The 13,874-nt window shown below is 46.4% G+C and overlaps 1 protein-coding gene across 4 annotated transcripts in view; it reads right to left on the bottom strand.

Annotated features, from left to right (window-relative positions):
• The window catches only part of CLUAP1 (clusterin associated protein 1), a 37,439-nt gene extending 25,061 nt beyond the window's left edge, over window positions 1-12,378 (bottom strand). For 2 of the 4 annotated variants that reach the window (XM_055341345.1, XM_055341346.1), the window contains exons 1-6: window positions 12,243-12,377; window positions 9,236-9,347; window positions 8,100-8,184; window positions 6,410-6,589; window positions 3,578-3,673; window positions 629-712 (exon numbers count right to left, since the gene is read on the bottom strand). In XM_055341345.1, the coding sequence (XP_055197320.1) occupies window positions 629-712; window positions 3,578-3,673; window positions 6,410-6,589; window positions 8,100-8,184; window positions 9,236-9,347; window positions 12,243-12,264 (579 nt within the window). In that variant the 5' untranslated portion in view covers window positions 12,265-12,377. Of the gene's footprint in view, window positions 1-628; window positions 713-3,577; window positions 3,674-6,409; window positions 6,590-8,099; window positions 8,185-9,235; window positions 9,348-12,242 lie in introns of all 4 variants that reach the window. The other 2 variants (XM_055341344.1, XM_055341347.1) reach the window with 2 other exon arrangements.
• Window positions 12,379-13,874: the final 1,496 nt, after the last annotated feature.

Genomic DNA, 13,874 nt, shown 5'->3' with positions numbered 1-13,874 from the left:
AAAAAAGAGAGAGAGATGGGACACCTGGGTGGCTTGGTGGGTCTAGTGTCTACCTTCAACTCAGGTCACAATCTCAGGGTCCTGGAATTGAGCCCGCATCGGGCTCCTTGCTCAGTGAGGGTCTACTTCTCCCTCCTCTGTCCCTCCATCCCCCAACTCATGCTCGCTTCCTCTCTGAAATACATAACATTTTTTAAAATAAAAATTAAGGAGAGAGAGAAAAAATCTCCATGCCCAGGTGTGAGCACCATTAAAAAAAAAAAAAAAAAAAAAAAAAGTAAACCTGAAAATGACTTAAATGCCCAATAGTAAGGAAGTAGTTAAAGTAATGAAAGTCCATACAATAGAGCATTACTTATGAAAATTATTGAAGAATTTAAGGGAATTGTTAAGTTATTAAAACTGACAAATTTGGGGGGAGCAGTTGTTCATATTTACAACAAGGAGAAAAAAATAGAAGTAAATAACCTAGGTATCCTAGACTGTCCTCTGCATTTTCCATTTCCCCACATCATACCCCTTTCTCTGTCACTACGCCTAGGGTTATTCTGTCTTAAGAAGTCAGGGAATAAATCAGTATTTTCAAGTCCTAGGCACAACAACATTACATAAAAGCAAATAATCTTACCAAAATATCTTTTATTGCAATTCTCATCACTTTTTCAGTCTCATTTATTTCCAGAGGTCTGGCAATTGCTTCTGTTCTCAGTTCCTATGAGAAACAATGAAATGAAATTACAAGGATTTTCAGAAAATGAATTCTCAAAACTAATCCCCAGATCTGTATATGGTTTATAGATTAGTTTTCCGAAGTTCTATTACAGGGTACATATCTGATGTAAAATTTTCTTCCAGCACCTCTTCCAAACGTCTTTTTTTTTTTTTTTAAGTCTTATCTACTTCCAACGTGAGGCCTGAACTCTCAACCCTGAGATCAAGAGTCGTATGCTCCACCAAGTGAGCCAGCCAGGTGGCCCCACATCTTTCTAATCCTACTGCCAACCTATCCTCCCTCTAATGCCCTGGGCCGTCCCCAACTATAGCCCCCACATCGCCAAGACACCACGGGCAAAACTGAGCTTACCCCCATCATCTTTTCTTCCAAATTTGCTCCTTTCCCTACATTTGTTCAGGTGAATCCAAAACCAAGTGTTGCTCAACTTGCTGTATGAATCCTCTGCCAGCTTCTATGATATTTCCTATGATTGATTCCCTCTAAGTTGCTTGTTGTTGATAACTGATACTAACCATAATGAGAGGAGTCACCATGGCCCTGCCCCTGGCATTAACCATGAACCAATCAAGGGAGGCATCCGTGCCTATCACAACAGTGCTAGGAACTTCTGACACATGGGATTTCAACGCCAATGCAGTTATAAGGTTCCTGCAGCAAACTCAGCCTTGGCTTCCTTTATTCCATGGTACTCCTCATATCCCCAACTGATGGAAACTATGGAGGGCAGGGATTATGACCTACTCAAGGACACAAGGCACGGTGCCTTGCCTATGGTGGGTGCTAGCCCTCAAGGAATGTTTGAGTGTATGAAAAACAAATACTGGGTAGGGGATCTTCCTCAGATTACAGCTGTATACAGAATGTGAGAAGTACCATATTCTGGGCTCCCATGGCAATAGTTCAGCCACTGATTATTTCAATTCATTATAGGATGGTGCTAAGAATCCCTAGTAGAATCCTAATTGAAGTCATACAATGAAGCCACAGCTCTGTGGCAATTATCAAGTGATGAGCTCTTGTCTCTAGGTATGTTAGAAATGCATGCAGACACACCCCCACATGCACTATAAAGAGAAAACATAGAAGGCCTGGAGCTGTCTTGTTAGTTATCTAAATTAGCTATTAGATAAGAGTGGCAGTTTTATTCTGTCAACTGCCCTTCACCAGGTGGCAACTGCTAGGTTAATATATCAAGAGCAGGATAATGAGCTGGCACCCAAGTCCCCTGCTTCCAGGGACAGAAATGAAAAGCGAGAGGAAAAATACCATTACACTACAGCAGTGATTCCAGAACAAAGGCCAGGCAGTGAGGGAGGTCATGGCTGACTTACCGACTGGAACAAAATTAATTAAATGCACTTAATTTAAAAACATTAGAGGTGGGACCCCTGGGTGGCGCAGCTGTTTGGCGCCTGCCTTTGGCCCAGGGCGCGATCCTGGAGACCTGGGATCAAATCCCACATCAGGCATCCCGGTGCATGTTGCCTGCTTCTCCCTCTGCCTATGTCTCTGCCTCTCTCTCTCTCTCTGTGACTATCATAAATAAATAAAAATTAAAAAAAAAATTAGAGGTGAGCATGCATGCTTCAAATGCCATAAATCCTTACAGATAAAAATTAAACAAAACTCCATTTCTTCTTAAACCAGTAGGTCCCAAACTTTTACTGCACAATGGAATCACTTGGAGTTCTTTAAAAGCTGGATGTCTGGGGGGGCCCCTGAGTGGGGTGCCTGGAGGGCACAGTTGGTTAAGTGATCAACTCTTGGTTTTGGCTCAGGTTGTGATTTCAGGGTTTTGAGATCGAGCCTCAAGTTGGGCTCCACACTCAGTGCAGTGTCTGCTTGACATTCTCTCTTCCTCTCCATCTGTACCTCCCACTGGCACCTCTCCTTCACCCCGCCCCCACAAATACATAAATCTTAAAAAAGTGGGGTGGGGGGGCTGGATGGCTGGCTCTCACCCCCAGACATTCTAATTCACTGGTATGGAGGACAACTTGGACATTTAAAAGGACTATAGGAGCCACACTCTTATTAAACAGCTCTGTAAACGGGGATCCCTGGGTGGCGCAGCGGTTTGGCGCCTGCCTTTGGCCCCGGGCACGATCCTGGAGACCCGGGATCGAGTCCCACGTCGGGCTCCCGGTGCATGGAGCCTACTTCTCCCTCTGCCTGTGTCTCTCTGCCTCTCTCTCTCTGTGTGACTATCATAAATAAATAAAAATTAAAAAAAAAAAAAAACAGCTCTGTAAACATAGTGGATGAAGCATTGTCCTTGGTTGGAATTGTCTAAAACAAGGAGTGCAAATAAATTTTAATGGTAACATCAACTTCAGCTGAGGGGTAGTAACTGGCTAGGTCACAGGCTGCCCAAATCTGCTGCACATTAGATTAGCTAAGACTTAACAAGCCCCAGTGTCCAGGTCTACTCCAAGCCAATGACACTGGCACAGAAGCCAAGTATCAGTAGTTTTTATAGGTCCCCATGGGATTCCTCTTGGGAGCAAGGTCTGGGAACCATGGGCTCAGAAGAGCACTTTGTAGACACAAATGCTGAGTTCCCAAGGAAAAACACCATGACCAGCAGTCTGCCATGGGCACAAGGAGGCAAGTGCCAGAAGCATGCCACATAACTGCCATTCCTGAACTAAAAGTCAAAGCTATTAAGAATAGAGCAGCAGCCACTAGAATCAGGATTAGCAGTTCATACTATGACCTCCCTGCACATTCCTCATTTAATCAGGTTCAGTGTAATGAAACGAGGACAGGGAAACCACAGAATCGGCAAGAAAACCTTGAAAAATGCTCAGCTAAGTATTTAAGTATCTGAACTCAGCTTACCCTCAACTCTACTTCCTTGCCCAGCAGGTCATACAGAGATGCTCCTTTGGAGGTGATTTCAGAAGCAAGCTGCCTGGCTGCTTTCAAATCTGCAATCTGGAGGGAAAATATCAAAAACAGAAACCTTGGTGACAGGTTTTTAATGGACATTCAGAAACAACCAGTTTGTTAATAACAATTTCTGCCACCAGTCAGGATACCTGACTGCTAAACACGTTTTCCACAAGACACATATTTCCATCCTGTGCGCGAGCTGTTCCCCAGAGGGGAACCTGAGACACATTTCCTGCTGCAGAATCCTGCTGTCCTGTGCTCAACCCTGCTGCTTCCAGCTCTCTGCCTCCTCACAGCAGGGTGCAGGGCTGCCAAGGGTCCCAGGGTCCCGTGAGTTAACATGTGCATAGCAGTAGCCGGCTCCTGCAAGGGTGGAGCTACTGCTGGGAAGATGCCAGCCTCCAGCCCCAAGCACAAGCTTCTTTCTTAGGGTTCGCAGGTCCCCTCAACACTTCCTTGTTCATGCTAACTTTTCCAGAGAACCCAAACATTTCCTTACTCTGCTCACTCTTCCTCGCTCCCCAATGAAGTCCCACCTCACTTTTATTCCCAAGCCACGGACAGCAAGTCTCCCTCTGCGTTCATAGCCACTGACTTTCTTCCCCTTTCCTTAGTCCCCCAGGGTTCTGCTTCCTCCAGCTACCCCACACACACAACCTCATTGCAGCGAATGTCCCATTCCCTTTGTCTCATCATCTCCCCAGCTTCCCACTTCCCAGCCCTGGAGGCCATCAGAGTTCAGTCTCTGAACTCTTCTCTACCCGCTCTCCATCCTAAGCTCAGGCGGCAACACCTCCTATGACCGGAGGCTGGACGCCCCCATACTCAATGTGCTCCCACCCAAACTCCCCACCTTTCCCACCAGGCCTGCTCCTCCCACAATCCCCTCCATTACAGTAAATGCAACTTCACCCCTGCAGGTACTCAGACCAAATACTTCAGAGCTCTGATGGCTAAACTGTGTGGACTTGCCACATGTGGCCAATTTTCAATGTTAAATTATTTAAATTTAAATAAAATTTGGAACCTGGTCATTTGGTTGTGCTAGCTACACAGGATTAGTGGCTGCTACAGTATGGCATAGATACAGAACATTTATCATCACAGAAACTTCCAGTAGACAGTGTGGCTGTAGGATCTTCCCTGCATGGTCGGTTTTCTCTCAACTCACATCCAAACCCACAAGATCCACATTTAAATTAGGTTCTAACTTCTGGCCACTTCTTTCCACTGAGCAGTCTGGCTCCTAGTTACAAACCTAAATGTGGGGCAGCCCGGGTGACTCAGGAGTTTAGCATTGCCTTCAGCCCAGGGCATGATCCTGGAGTCCTGGGATTGAGTCCCATGTCAGGCTCCCTGCATGGAGCCTGCTTCTCCCTCTGCCTGTGTTCTCTGCCTCTCCTTCTCTATGTGTCTCTCATGAATAAGTAAATAAAATCTTAAAAAAAAAAAAAAAACCACTTAAGTATGATTTCTCCGGCCGACCACAGGTGATCACAAAGGCTTCCCCTGGCAGGCCTCATGCAGTCAGCGGGGACTTATGCCCAGGCTCACACCAGCCAAGGCACAGCAAGGCAGTGCAGGCTCTGAAAGGAGTGGAAGTCAAGGACTCAGGGCCCTCTGACCCCCACCTTCCATCTGCACCCCTAGCCCGGGAGCCTTCACTCCCAGGTCTTCAGGGTGGGTTGAGGTCCTCTTCAGCACCTCTGCCTCTGCCTCCTTGTGGGGGAGCTGGGGAGAAAACCTGAGGCCACTCTTCCCACTGACTCAAGACACACCACTCTTCCAATCCTAGTCCTCCCCGCCCGCCGGAGACTTCTTTTGAGAGCTCCCTCAGAAGACAACCCCTTGAAGGGTGTGTCTTCTCCTGGGAGAAAACAGAACAGCCTGGCAGGAGAGAGGGGTGATGCTTCCTCTGCTTTTAGCCGCTGGCCCAAACCATCACAGTAGGGGGTTAAAGACTTAACTTTCATTTTTGGCTTGCTGCTTTCACCAAGTCCTCCAAAGCCTGGCAGCTCAGCTCTCTCCCATCTCAGCTAAGCTCCTGACATCACTGCCCTGTTCAAGGTCACGGTCATCTCTTGCTCTCTAACAGGTCTGCTTCGACCCTCACCTCCTTCAGTCTGATCTCAACCAAGCACCCAAAGTGATCCTTTGAATCATGTACTTCTCTGCTCTAAGCGCAGTGATTTCCCAGCTCAGAGTCAAAGTCTTTACCGTGGCTGTGCAGGCACCACGCAGGGGTCTGTCACCACCCCGCTCCCAGCTCCCAGTCTCTCCCTGAATGGCTCCGTGTCCTCAAACACACAAAGCATACTTTCATCAGAGGCTACCTTTCCTCTGCTGCATGGCTTGCTCCTCCCTCCTTCAGAGCTCTGAAGACTCACCAGTCCCATCTCCCTACTGAGCATACCCACCTCGCCTACCCCAGGCCCTGCCCTGCTTTGACTTCCCCACACACTGATCACCTCTGACCTGCCGTTCCTTCTGCTTTGTGGCTTAGTCTGACTCTCCCCTGGAGCCACAGGAACAGGATTTCTGTCCTTGTTGTTCACGCCTGTATCCCCAGCATCTCAACTGTGCCTGGCATACAGTGGGCTTTTGATATGCAGCTGGATTCATTTCTTGTGCCTTCTCTTTGTAACCAAATGCTGTGAGCACAGAACTGACAAACTGCTCTCAGTCAACGACTATGGAAAGTACCTGACATGTTCCCCTTCAGAGTTTAAGTAGTACACATTCTGTCCTGTGTCATTGAGAGCCTCTCATTGTCCTTACCTTTGAGCCAAGATCAAACTTGAATTTGCTGATGTCCTCCTCTCCTATCTGAGAACCCTCCATCCCTTTGGTCTTCATAGCATTATAAAGGACAGAGGTGATCTTCAAAAGTTCTTTCACTGCATACCCATCTGCCTGATAAAGCTTCTTGGTATTGAGTTTTATATGTGCCTTGGTGGCCTAGTTTCAGACAAAAAAAAAAAAGTTTAAGGCCCTTTCATACGTAAAATCTAAATTGAATCCCATGTAGGTAATTTGAAAACCTCTCTTTAATAACGTGATTGTGCTGAGTTAAACTTCCAAGGGACTCAAGCGCTGCAAGTGGGTGTGTAAACTGATACAATCTTGATAGAGAGCAATTTGGTAAATAACAATAAAATTACAGATGCACGCATCTTTGACCCAGCAATTCCAATCTTAAGAACTTATCCTAAGGATACAGCCACAAGCAAAATGATACGTATTGGTTATCACTATAGCACAGTTTCAAAAAGCAAAAGTTAAACAATCTAAATGCTGATCTATATATAAATTATATAAATCATGGTATATCCATGAAAGCAATGCTACCCAGGTATAAGAGAATGAAGAAACTAGATATGGATTTGGAAAGTTCTCCAAAACATACCATTAAGTGAAGAAAGCAAGATTCTAAGCAGTGGTGTACCATATGCTACCATTCATGTAAAAAGAAGGGAAAAGAATGTATTCTGTGTTTGCTTATATACCCATAAAGAATCACTGGAGGATGGAACTGGGGATGAACTGGGTCAATGGCAGACATGACAAAAAGTAATTTTATTCTATATTGTTTCACAATTAAGAAAAAAAATCTCAGGGGCACCTGGGTGGCTCAGTCAGTGAGGCATCTACCTTCAGTTCAGGTCATGATCCCAGGGTCCTGAAACTGAGCCCTCAGTCAGGCTCCCTGCTCAGCAAGGAGTCTGTTTCTCCCTCTCTTTCTCCCTCTACCTTTCCTCCTGCTCATGCGTGCTCTCTCTTAAATAAAATCTTTAAAAAAAAATTTTTTTAACTATGATGCACTTTACCTATTCAAAACTAACTAAATGGGCAGCTCAGGTAGCTCAGCAGTTTAGCACCGCCTTTGGCCCAGGTCATGATCCTGGAGACCCGGGATGGAGTCCCACGTTGGGCTCCCTGCGTGGAGCCTGCTTGTGTCTCTGCCTCTGTGTGTGTGTGTGTGTGTGTGTGTGTGTGTCTCATGGATAAATATATAAAAATCTTTAAAAAATAAAAAATAGGGGCAGCCCAGGTGGCTCAACAGCTTAGAGCCGCCTTTAGCCCACGGACTGATCCTGGAGACCTGGGATCAAGTCCCACGTCAGGCTCCCTGCATGGAGTCTGCTTCTCCCTTTGCCTGTGTCTCTGTCTCTCTCTCTGTGTCTCTCATAAATAAATAAAATCTTTAAAAATAATAAATAAATAAATAAATAAATAAATAAATAAAACATTAAAAAAAAAACCCACAAAACTAACTAAATAGAATTCTTAACAAATGAATCGAAACCAAAAAACCGAAAAGCCTGTACTGGCAAAATGCCTCCACAGGAACCTGGTGATCAGATGGGCTTAGAAAGGTGAAAGCAGCCATAGCTGCTTTCTGTAGGAAAGAAAAACTTATCTGTAATGTACTTAATAGTCCAACTCCAGCAAGTAACTGTCAACTAACCAGGAACTGGGCAATTGCCTTAATGAAGAAAACTCGGTCTTGTTCAGTCTCAACATCAGAAGGGATGTCAGTCTGAGGTTCGTACCTTTCATGGAGAGAAAGACAAGTTAATTAAGCACCAAGTTCACAAAAGACAAAGTGGACAGCTGAGACAATCTGTAATAGCAGGCTCTCTGAGTGCCCGGGTTAAGGGAGAAAGATTAAGAAAGACTTCAAAAGCATCATAAAATACCAAACACCAAAGGGAGTGAATACTCATCTAAAAACAGACTTAAGTAACTTCAAAAATCAAATCTGGGGCTCAGCTTCCAAAATTAAATCTATCTCAGACCTCAAATTTTAATTAAAATAATTACAACTATTACTCTGGCTGACAGCCCTTGACCCAGGGCTAACTAGTTAGCTTGACAAACTGCAGTTACTGGAATTCTTCGAGTTACTGATGACCCACCAGCGGTCAGCAGACTGCCGCCCTGTGTCTCTGTACAGCCTGCATGCTAAGAGGGTTTTTACATCTCTAAAGGATTATGAGACGTAAAGAATAGGGTAGAAAGATTTTATGTAGCCTGTAACACCTAAAATATTTACGATCTCCTTAAAAAAGTTTGCCAACCCTGAATTAGATTTTTCACCCAAGGGGCACATGGGTGGCTCAATGGTTGAGCGTCTCCCTTTGGCTCAGGTCGTGAGCCTGGAGTCCCAGGATCGAGTCCCACATCAGGTGTGGGGAGCCTGCTTCTCCCTCTACCTGTGTCTGCCTCTCTGTGTCTCTCGTGAATAAATAAAGCTTAATTTTTTTTTTTCACACAAAATGAAATCTGAATCTAAATGATTTCTACTCCAATATACTCACTAGAGCATGTGGAGATCCCTGTCACCCCGAGGAAAGTGAAAACATGAAGAGGAGCGTGGACCAGTGCCCAGTGTCTGCTTCCTACTGAGAAATCTTTTACCACTGCCCAGTACATTCCCTTCTCCCACATCGTTCTTTATATGCAACTGATTTTTAACAGGTTATAATTGAGTCTGTCAAACTCAAAATTTACTGACTCCTGTATTTTACAAACAGTACTCTAGGTGGGTACTGAATAAAATATAGTATTCATTCTTAGACCTTAATAAAGTACAATTCTAACCGTCTCACAAGCCAGAGAAGCACTTCAGACACAAGTCCAAAGTTCGGTGTGCGGAAGTTTTCCATAGAGATATGTCGAGGGTATCCCAAGGCTCTCATCATCTCTGTAAAATCTGTCCAAAGATAAAATACAATTCGGTCAGTTCCCCATCAAAAAGCAGCCACTTATTTACTCAGATGCTTTCCTTGCTTCCCCTTTTTATTCCCAATGTATAAGTTCCCAATGTATAAGACAGTTTTAGGGACTATTTATCAAGTCTCTAAGAAGGGGGATTCCTGATCCCTGGGTGGCGCAGCGGTTTGGCGCTTGCCTTTGGCTCAGGGCGTGATCCTGGAGACCCGGGATCGAATCCCATGTCAGGCTCCCGGTGCGTGGAGCCTGCTTCTCCCTCTGCCTATGTCTCTGCCTCTCTCTCACTGTGTGACTATCATAAATAAATAAAAAAAAATTCAAAAAAAAAAAAAAGAAGAAGGGGATCCCTGGGTGGCGCAGCGGTTTAGCGCCTGCCTTTGGCCCAGGGCGCGATCCTGGAGACCCGGGATCGAATCCCACGTCGGGCTCCCGGTGCATGGAGCCTGCTTCTCCCTCTGCCTATGTCTCTGCCTCTCTCTCTCTGTGTGTGTGACTATCATAAAAAAAAAAAAAAAGTCTCTAAGAAGGAAAGTAAAAAGGAGATAAAAGTTAAAATACATAATGTGCTTCTTGAAAAACATTTACATTCAATGGGAAGAAAAAGTGGAAGCTGTACATTATAATAGGGTTTAGAGGTTGGCTGTGAATAGAATTTCTCTGACATGTCATTTCTCTCTCGGATATCTTTCTCTTTACCCTCAAAATCAGAAATATCTGGTTTTATAAAATGTCATAGAGAAAAATTATGTTGGGGTGCCCGGGTGGCTCAGTCAGTTGAGTACTCGACTCTTGATTTTGGCTCAGGTCGTTATCTCAGGGTCACGAGATCAAGCCATGAGGGCACCGCACTTAGCCGGGAGTCTGCTTCTCTCCCTCTCTGCCCAGCACCCCCTGCTCACATACGGGCACACTGGTGCATGGGCGTGTTCTCTCTCAAATAAGTAAATCAATCTTAGAAAAATATGCGGGATCCCTGGGTGACTCAGTGGTTGAGCATCTGCCTTCAGCCCAGGGTGTGATCCTGGAGTCCCGAGATTGAGTTCCACATCCGCTCCCTGCATGGAGCCTGCTTCTCCCTCTGCCTGTGTCTCTGACACACTCTCTCTCTCTCTCTCTCTCTCTCTCTATGTCTCTCATGAATAAATAAATAAATCTTAAAAAAAAAAAAGAAAAATATGTTAAGTGTTAACAATGGTTATGTTTAGGAGTGATGGTGGTAGGGCAAAATTCACCTTTCTGAGTTATTCTGGAGTTGTCTTTTTATCTTTTTTTTTTTTTTTTTAGTGAGCATATGGGACCTTAATAATAAAAATTTTAAAGGTTAACTGCATTGTATTTAAAGAAATCTTAAAGAGACTTGGTTGAACAATACAGTAATATTTAGATTTTTTTTTATAAGCCAGAACAAGAAACAATAATACTAAGACTTGGAAACCGGAGGTTGTTGTCATTAAGCTTTAAGCAGAATGCAAAAATGAACACAGCAAACATTTTCTGCATTTCCACAACATGCCAAGATCTATGTTCGGTGTGCTTCTGGCTCAGGCCAGGCATAATGCCTGTCCTTGCTCTTCCTGAAGGTTCAAAATATCTCAACATCATTCACAAAGAGGTACTGGAGGTTAGGCTGGATCTCACCAGCCAATAGACCAGAAGGTACAAGAACAGGCAGGAGCAACAGCACAAAGAGCTCTGTCACTGTTTGGGGGGAAATGTGAACAGAGTGATGGTCAACAAAGCAGCAGTCTTCCCACCACAGAGCCAGGCAATTGCCTAAATACTTCTTCCCAGTTAGCAATAGTCAAGTGCTGTTAATTCTGCAAAATGGCAGCAATTTGACTATGCTTATCATAAATTGCACAAATGTATGGCATTTGTTTAAGGCCATAACATTCAGAAATCCCTTCTTTACACCCTTCTCCCGGCACAACTCCATTTGGTGTCCCCTAGCAGAACACTGGCCTCCGCCTGCAAGGGAGGAGAAACCTGTCTCTGTGACACACAGTCACCAAGAACCTTCAAATCCCAGAGGGCGTATAATTGATACCATGACGCTACTAGGTATGTCAATGAAATGTGATGCCTCTTCCCCTATATTCACATGGTAGAAAAAGAGCGATTCCTAACTGAAAGGAGTAATTGTTAATGGTGAAAGGTTCAGCAATTCGTCAGAAAAGATGTGCCCAGATCACACCAAATTGGCGATCACCTGCTACACCTATGCACGTGGAGCCAACTGGCCTAATACCTTCAGATTCAGAAAATGATGGTGCATAAAAGTCAAGAGATGTGGGACGCCTGTATGACTCCGTGGTAGAGCATCTGCCTTTGGCTCAGGTCTTGATCCCAGGGTCCTGGGATTGAATCCCGCCTCTGGCTCCCCACGGGGAGCCTGCTTCTCTCTCTCATTAATAAGTAAAATATTAAAAAAAAAAAAAAAAAGCGGGGGTGCAAGGGATGTTGACTCACAGAGTCCCACTGCTCCATGCGAGCTTCCACCCAGTTCTAGCTGGGTGACCTAAAACAAGCTACTTGACCTCTCTCTACCTCCAAGTAGTTCATGCAGGGATCACACAACCCAATTCACTGTGCAAGTGGGGACGAAAATGTGATATTCTGAACAGGCGCCCCCAAAGTAGCACTAATTCGCTTATCCTCACTTCATCCCTCCCCCCTCCCTGCAAAGGCACTGGGCTTCTCCTCAGCAGCCCCTTTAGGAAGTGTGCAGGCCGTGAAGTCAGAACCCCACTGCCAACTCCCTGCGCGGAAAGCACACACTGGTTCAGGGGGGTAAGTGAAACCACGCGCGGGGCGGCGGGGGATGGGGGGAGACTCGGCCGCGGAGTCGCAGGAGACACGAGCAGGGCAGCCTTACTGCGGAGGTCGCGGAAAGACATGGCGATCTGGATCCCTGCAGCCCGGCGTCAGGGCAAGCTCGCCCCTCCGCGCTCCCGGGTCTCTATGGCAACGCGCGGGGCCCTGGACGGCGCGCAGCCGGGGCCAAACAGGACGCGAGGCGACGCTGCACGGGCGCCCCGCGTGCGCATGCGCAGGGACAACCGGCAGCGGGTGTCGGTGCAAAGCCTAGGGATCCTGACCGCAGGGAAGGGCTGCGGGCCGCGGGGCGTCTGGGTCCCCTTCACACACTTTTCCAAACGCACGTCTGGCACTTGCGGACACACTCTGAGCACCAACTATGTATGTCCCTGACACCTGCTAGGCACTCTACGTCTTGCTTGTCATTTCTTCCTCAATTCCCTAGAATGTGTGGAGGCCGAGAAAATTAAGGCCTTTCCGCCTTAAGTTCAGCCTTAGCACAAGTACAGCCATCTCAGGCTCCTGTGAATAAGAGCTGAAATTTACCTTGCTTCAGTTACAGGAAAAAACAGCTCACAGCTTAACGCCCTAGAAAGCCCCATATTAGAATGAGAACAGAGCTCAACGCCCATGGTAAAAAGTCCCATATCAGAATAAGAACTGAGCTCAATACCCTTGAAAGCCCTACATCAGAATGTGAACAGAACTTGAGAAATTCCTCCACCCCTTCTGGAGGTCCCCTAGACCAGTCCATAAAACTAAGCTGGAACCCACCTCGGGGTCCAAGTCCCCGCTCTGCTATGTCGGGTATACTTAGACCCAAGCTCGAGCTTGTAAATAAATACTCGTGTGTTTGCATCGGTGTCGGCTCCTTGGTGGTTTCTCAGATACGTAATCTTGGGCACAACAGAATGTATGATACTGTAAGCAAAGCCAGGTATCCTCCTGGGTCCTCTGCCCAGCACGTTTGTCTCCGGCCTGGGTAAACTTGGCTTCGCGGATGACCGAAGCCCCTGAGAAGCGGCAAAGGCATGAAGAGGCGAGGCCCAGAGGCCCGGGACAGGAGGGGCGAAGACCCAAATTGACCGCAAGGTGGCAACAGGCCATCCCGCCGCGACTGCGCATGAGCAGCTCGCTCGGGGCTTCACGACAGGCCGGAAATCAGATCAGTCCTCGTTTCCCCGGTGATTGTCTTGTCAACCGAGGTTCTTGGGGCGGGGCGTGGTCGAGCGCGCGTGGGCGGGGGGCGGAGCTGCGCGCCCCCGGATCCTGCTCCGCTGGGGGCTCCACTGGGGCTCCCCTGGGACTTCCGTGGCCAAGGGTACCACCCGCGGGCTGGGACCTCAAGGAGAGCCCCGAAATAGAGCCACACGCCCCTGGTGAGTGTGACGAGGTGGCAGCGCGCTTCAGCGGAGAAAGAATAGTCTTGCAACAAATGGTTTGGGAACAGTTGGAAATCCATATGCAAAGAAAGGAACCTCCCCGGCCCTTCCTAAATGTACGAGTTAAAAAATTGTAGCTTTTTAGAAGAAAGCTTCGGAGAAACGTTTTGTGACTTTGTTAACCAAGATTTCCTAAATACACCACAAGTATGATGCTTTAAAATTTTTTTTAATTGGTTTTCTGCAAAACGTAAAACTGCTCATAAAGACATTAAAAAAAAAAAAAAGTGGGCAGCCCCGGTGGCTTG

The sequence above is a fragment of the Nyctereutes procyonoides genome, unplaced genomic scaffold, assembly GCF_905146905.1.
Source record: "Nyctereutes procyonoides isolate TBG_1078 unplaced genomic scaffold, NYPRO_anot_genome, whole genome shotgun sequence".
Lineage (NCBI taxonomy): Eukaryota > Metazoa > Chordata > Mammalia > Carnivora > Canidae > Nyctereutes > Nyctereutes procyonoides.
This window is presented reverse-complemented; position numbering and strand designations above follow the sequence as displayed.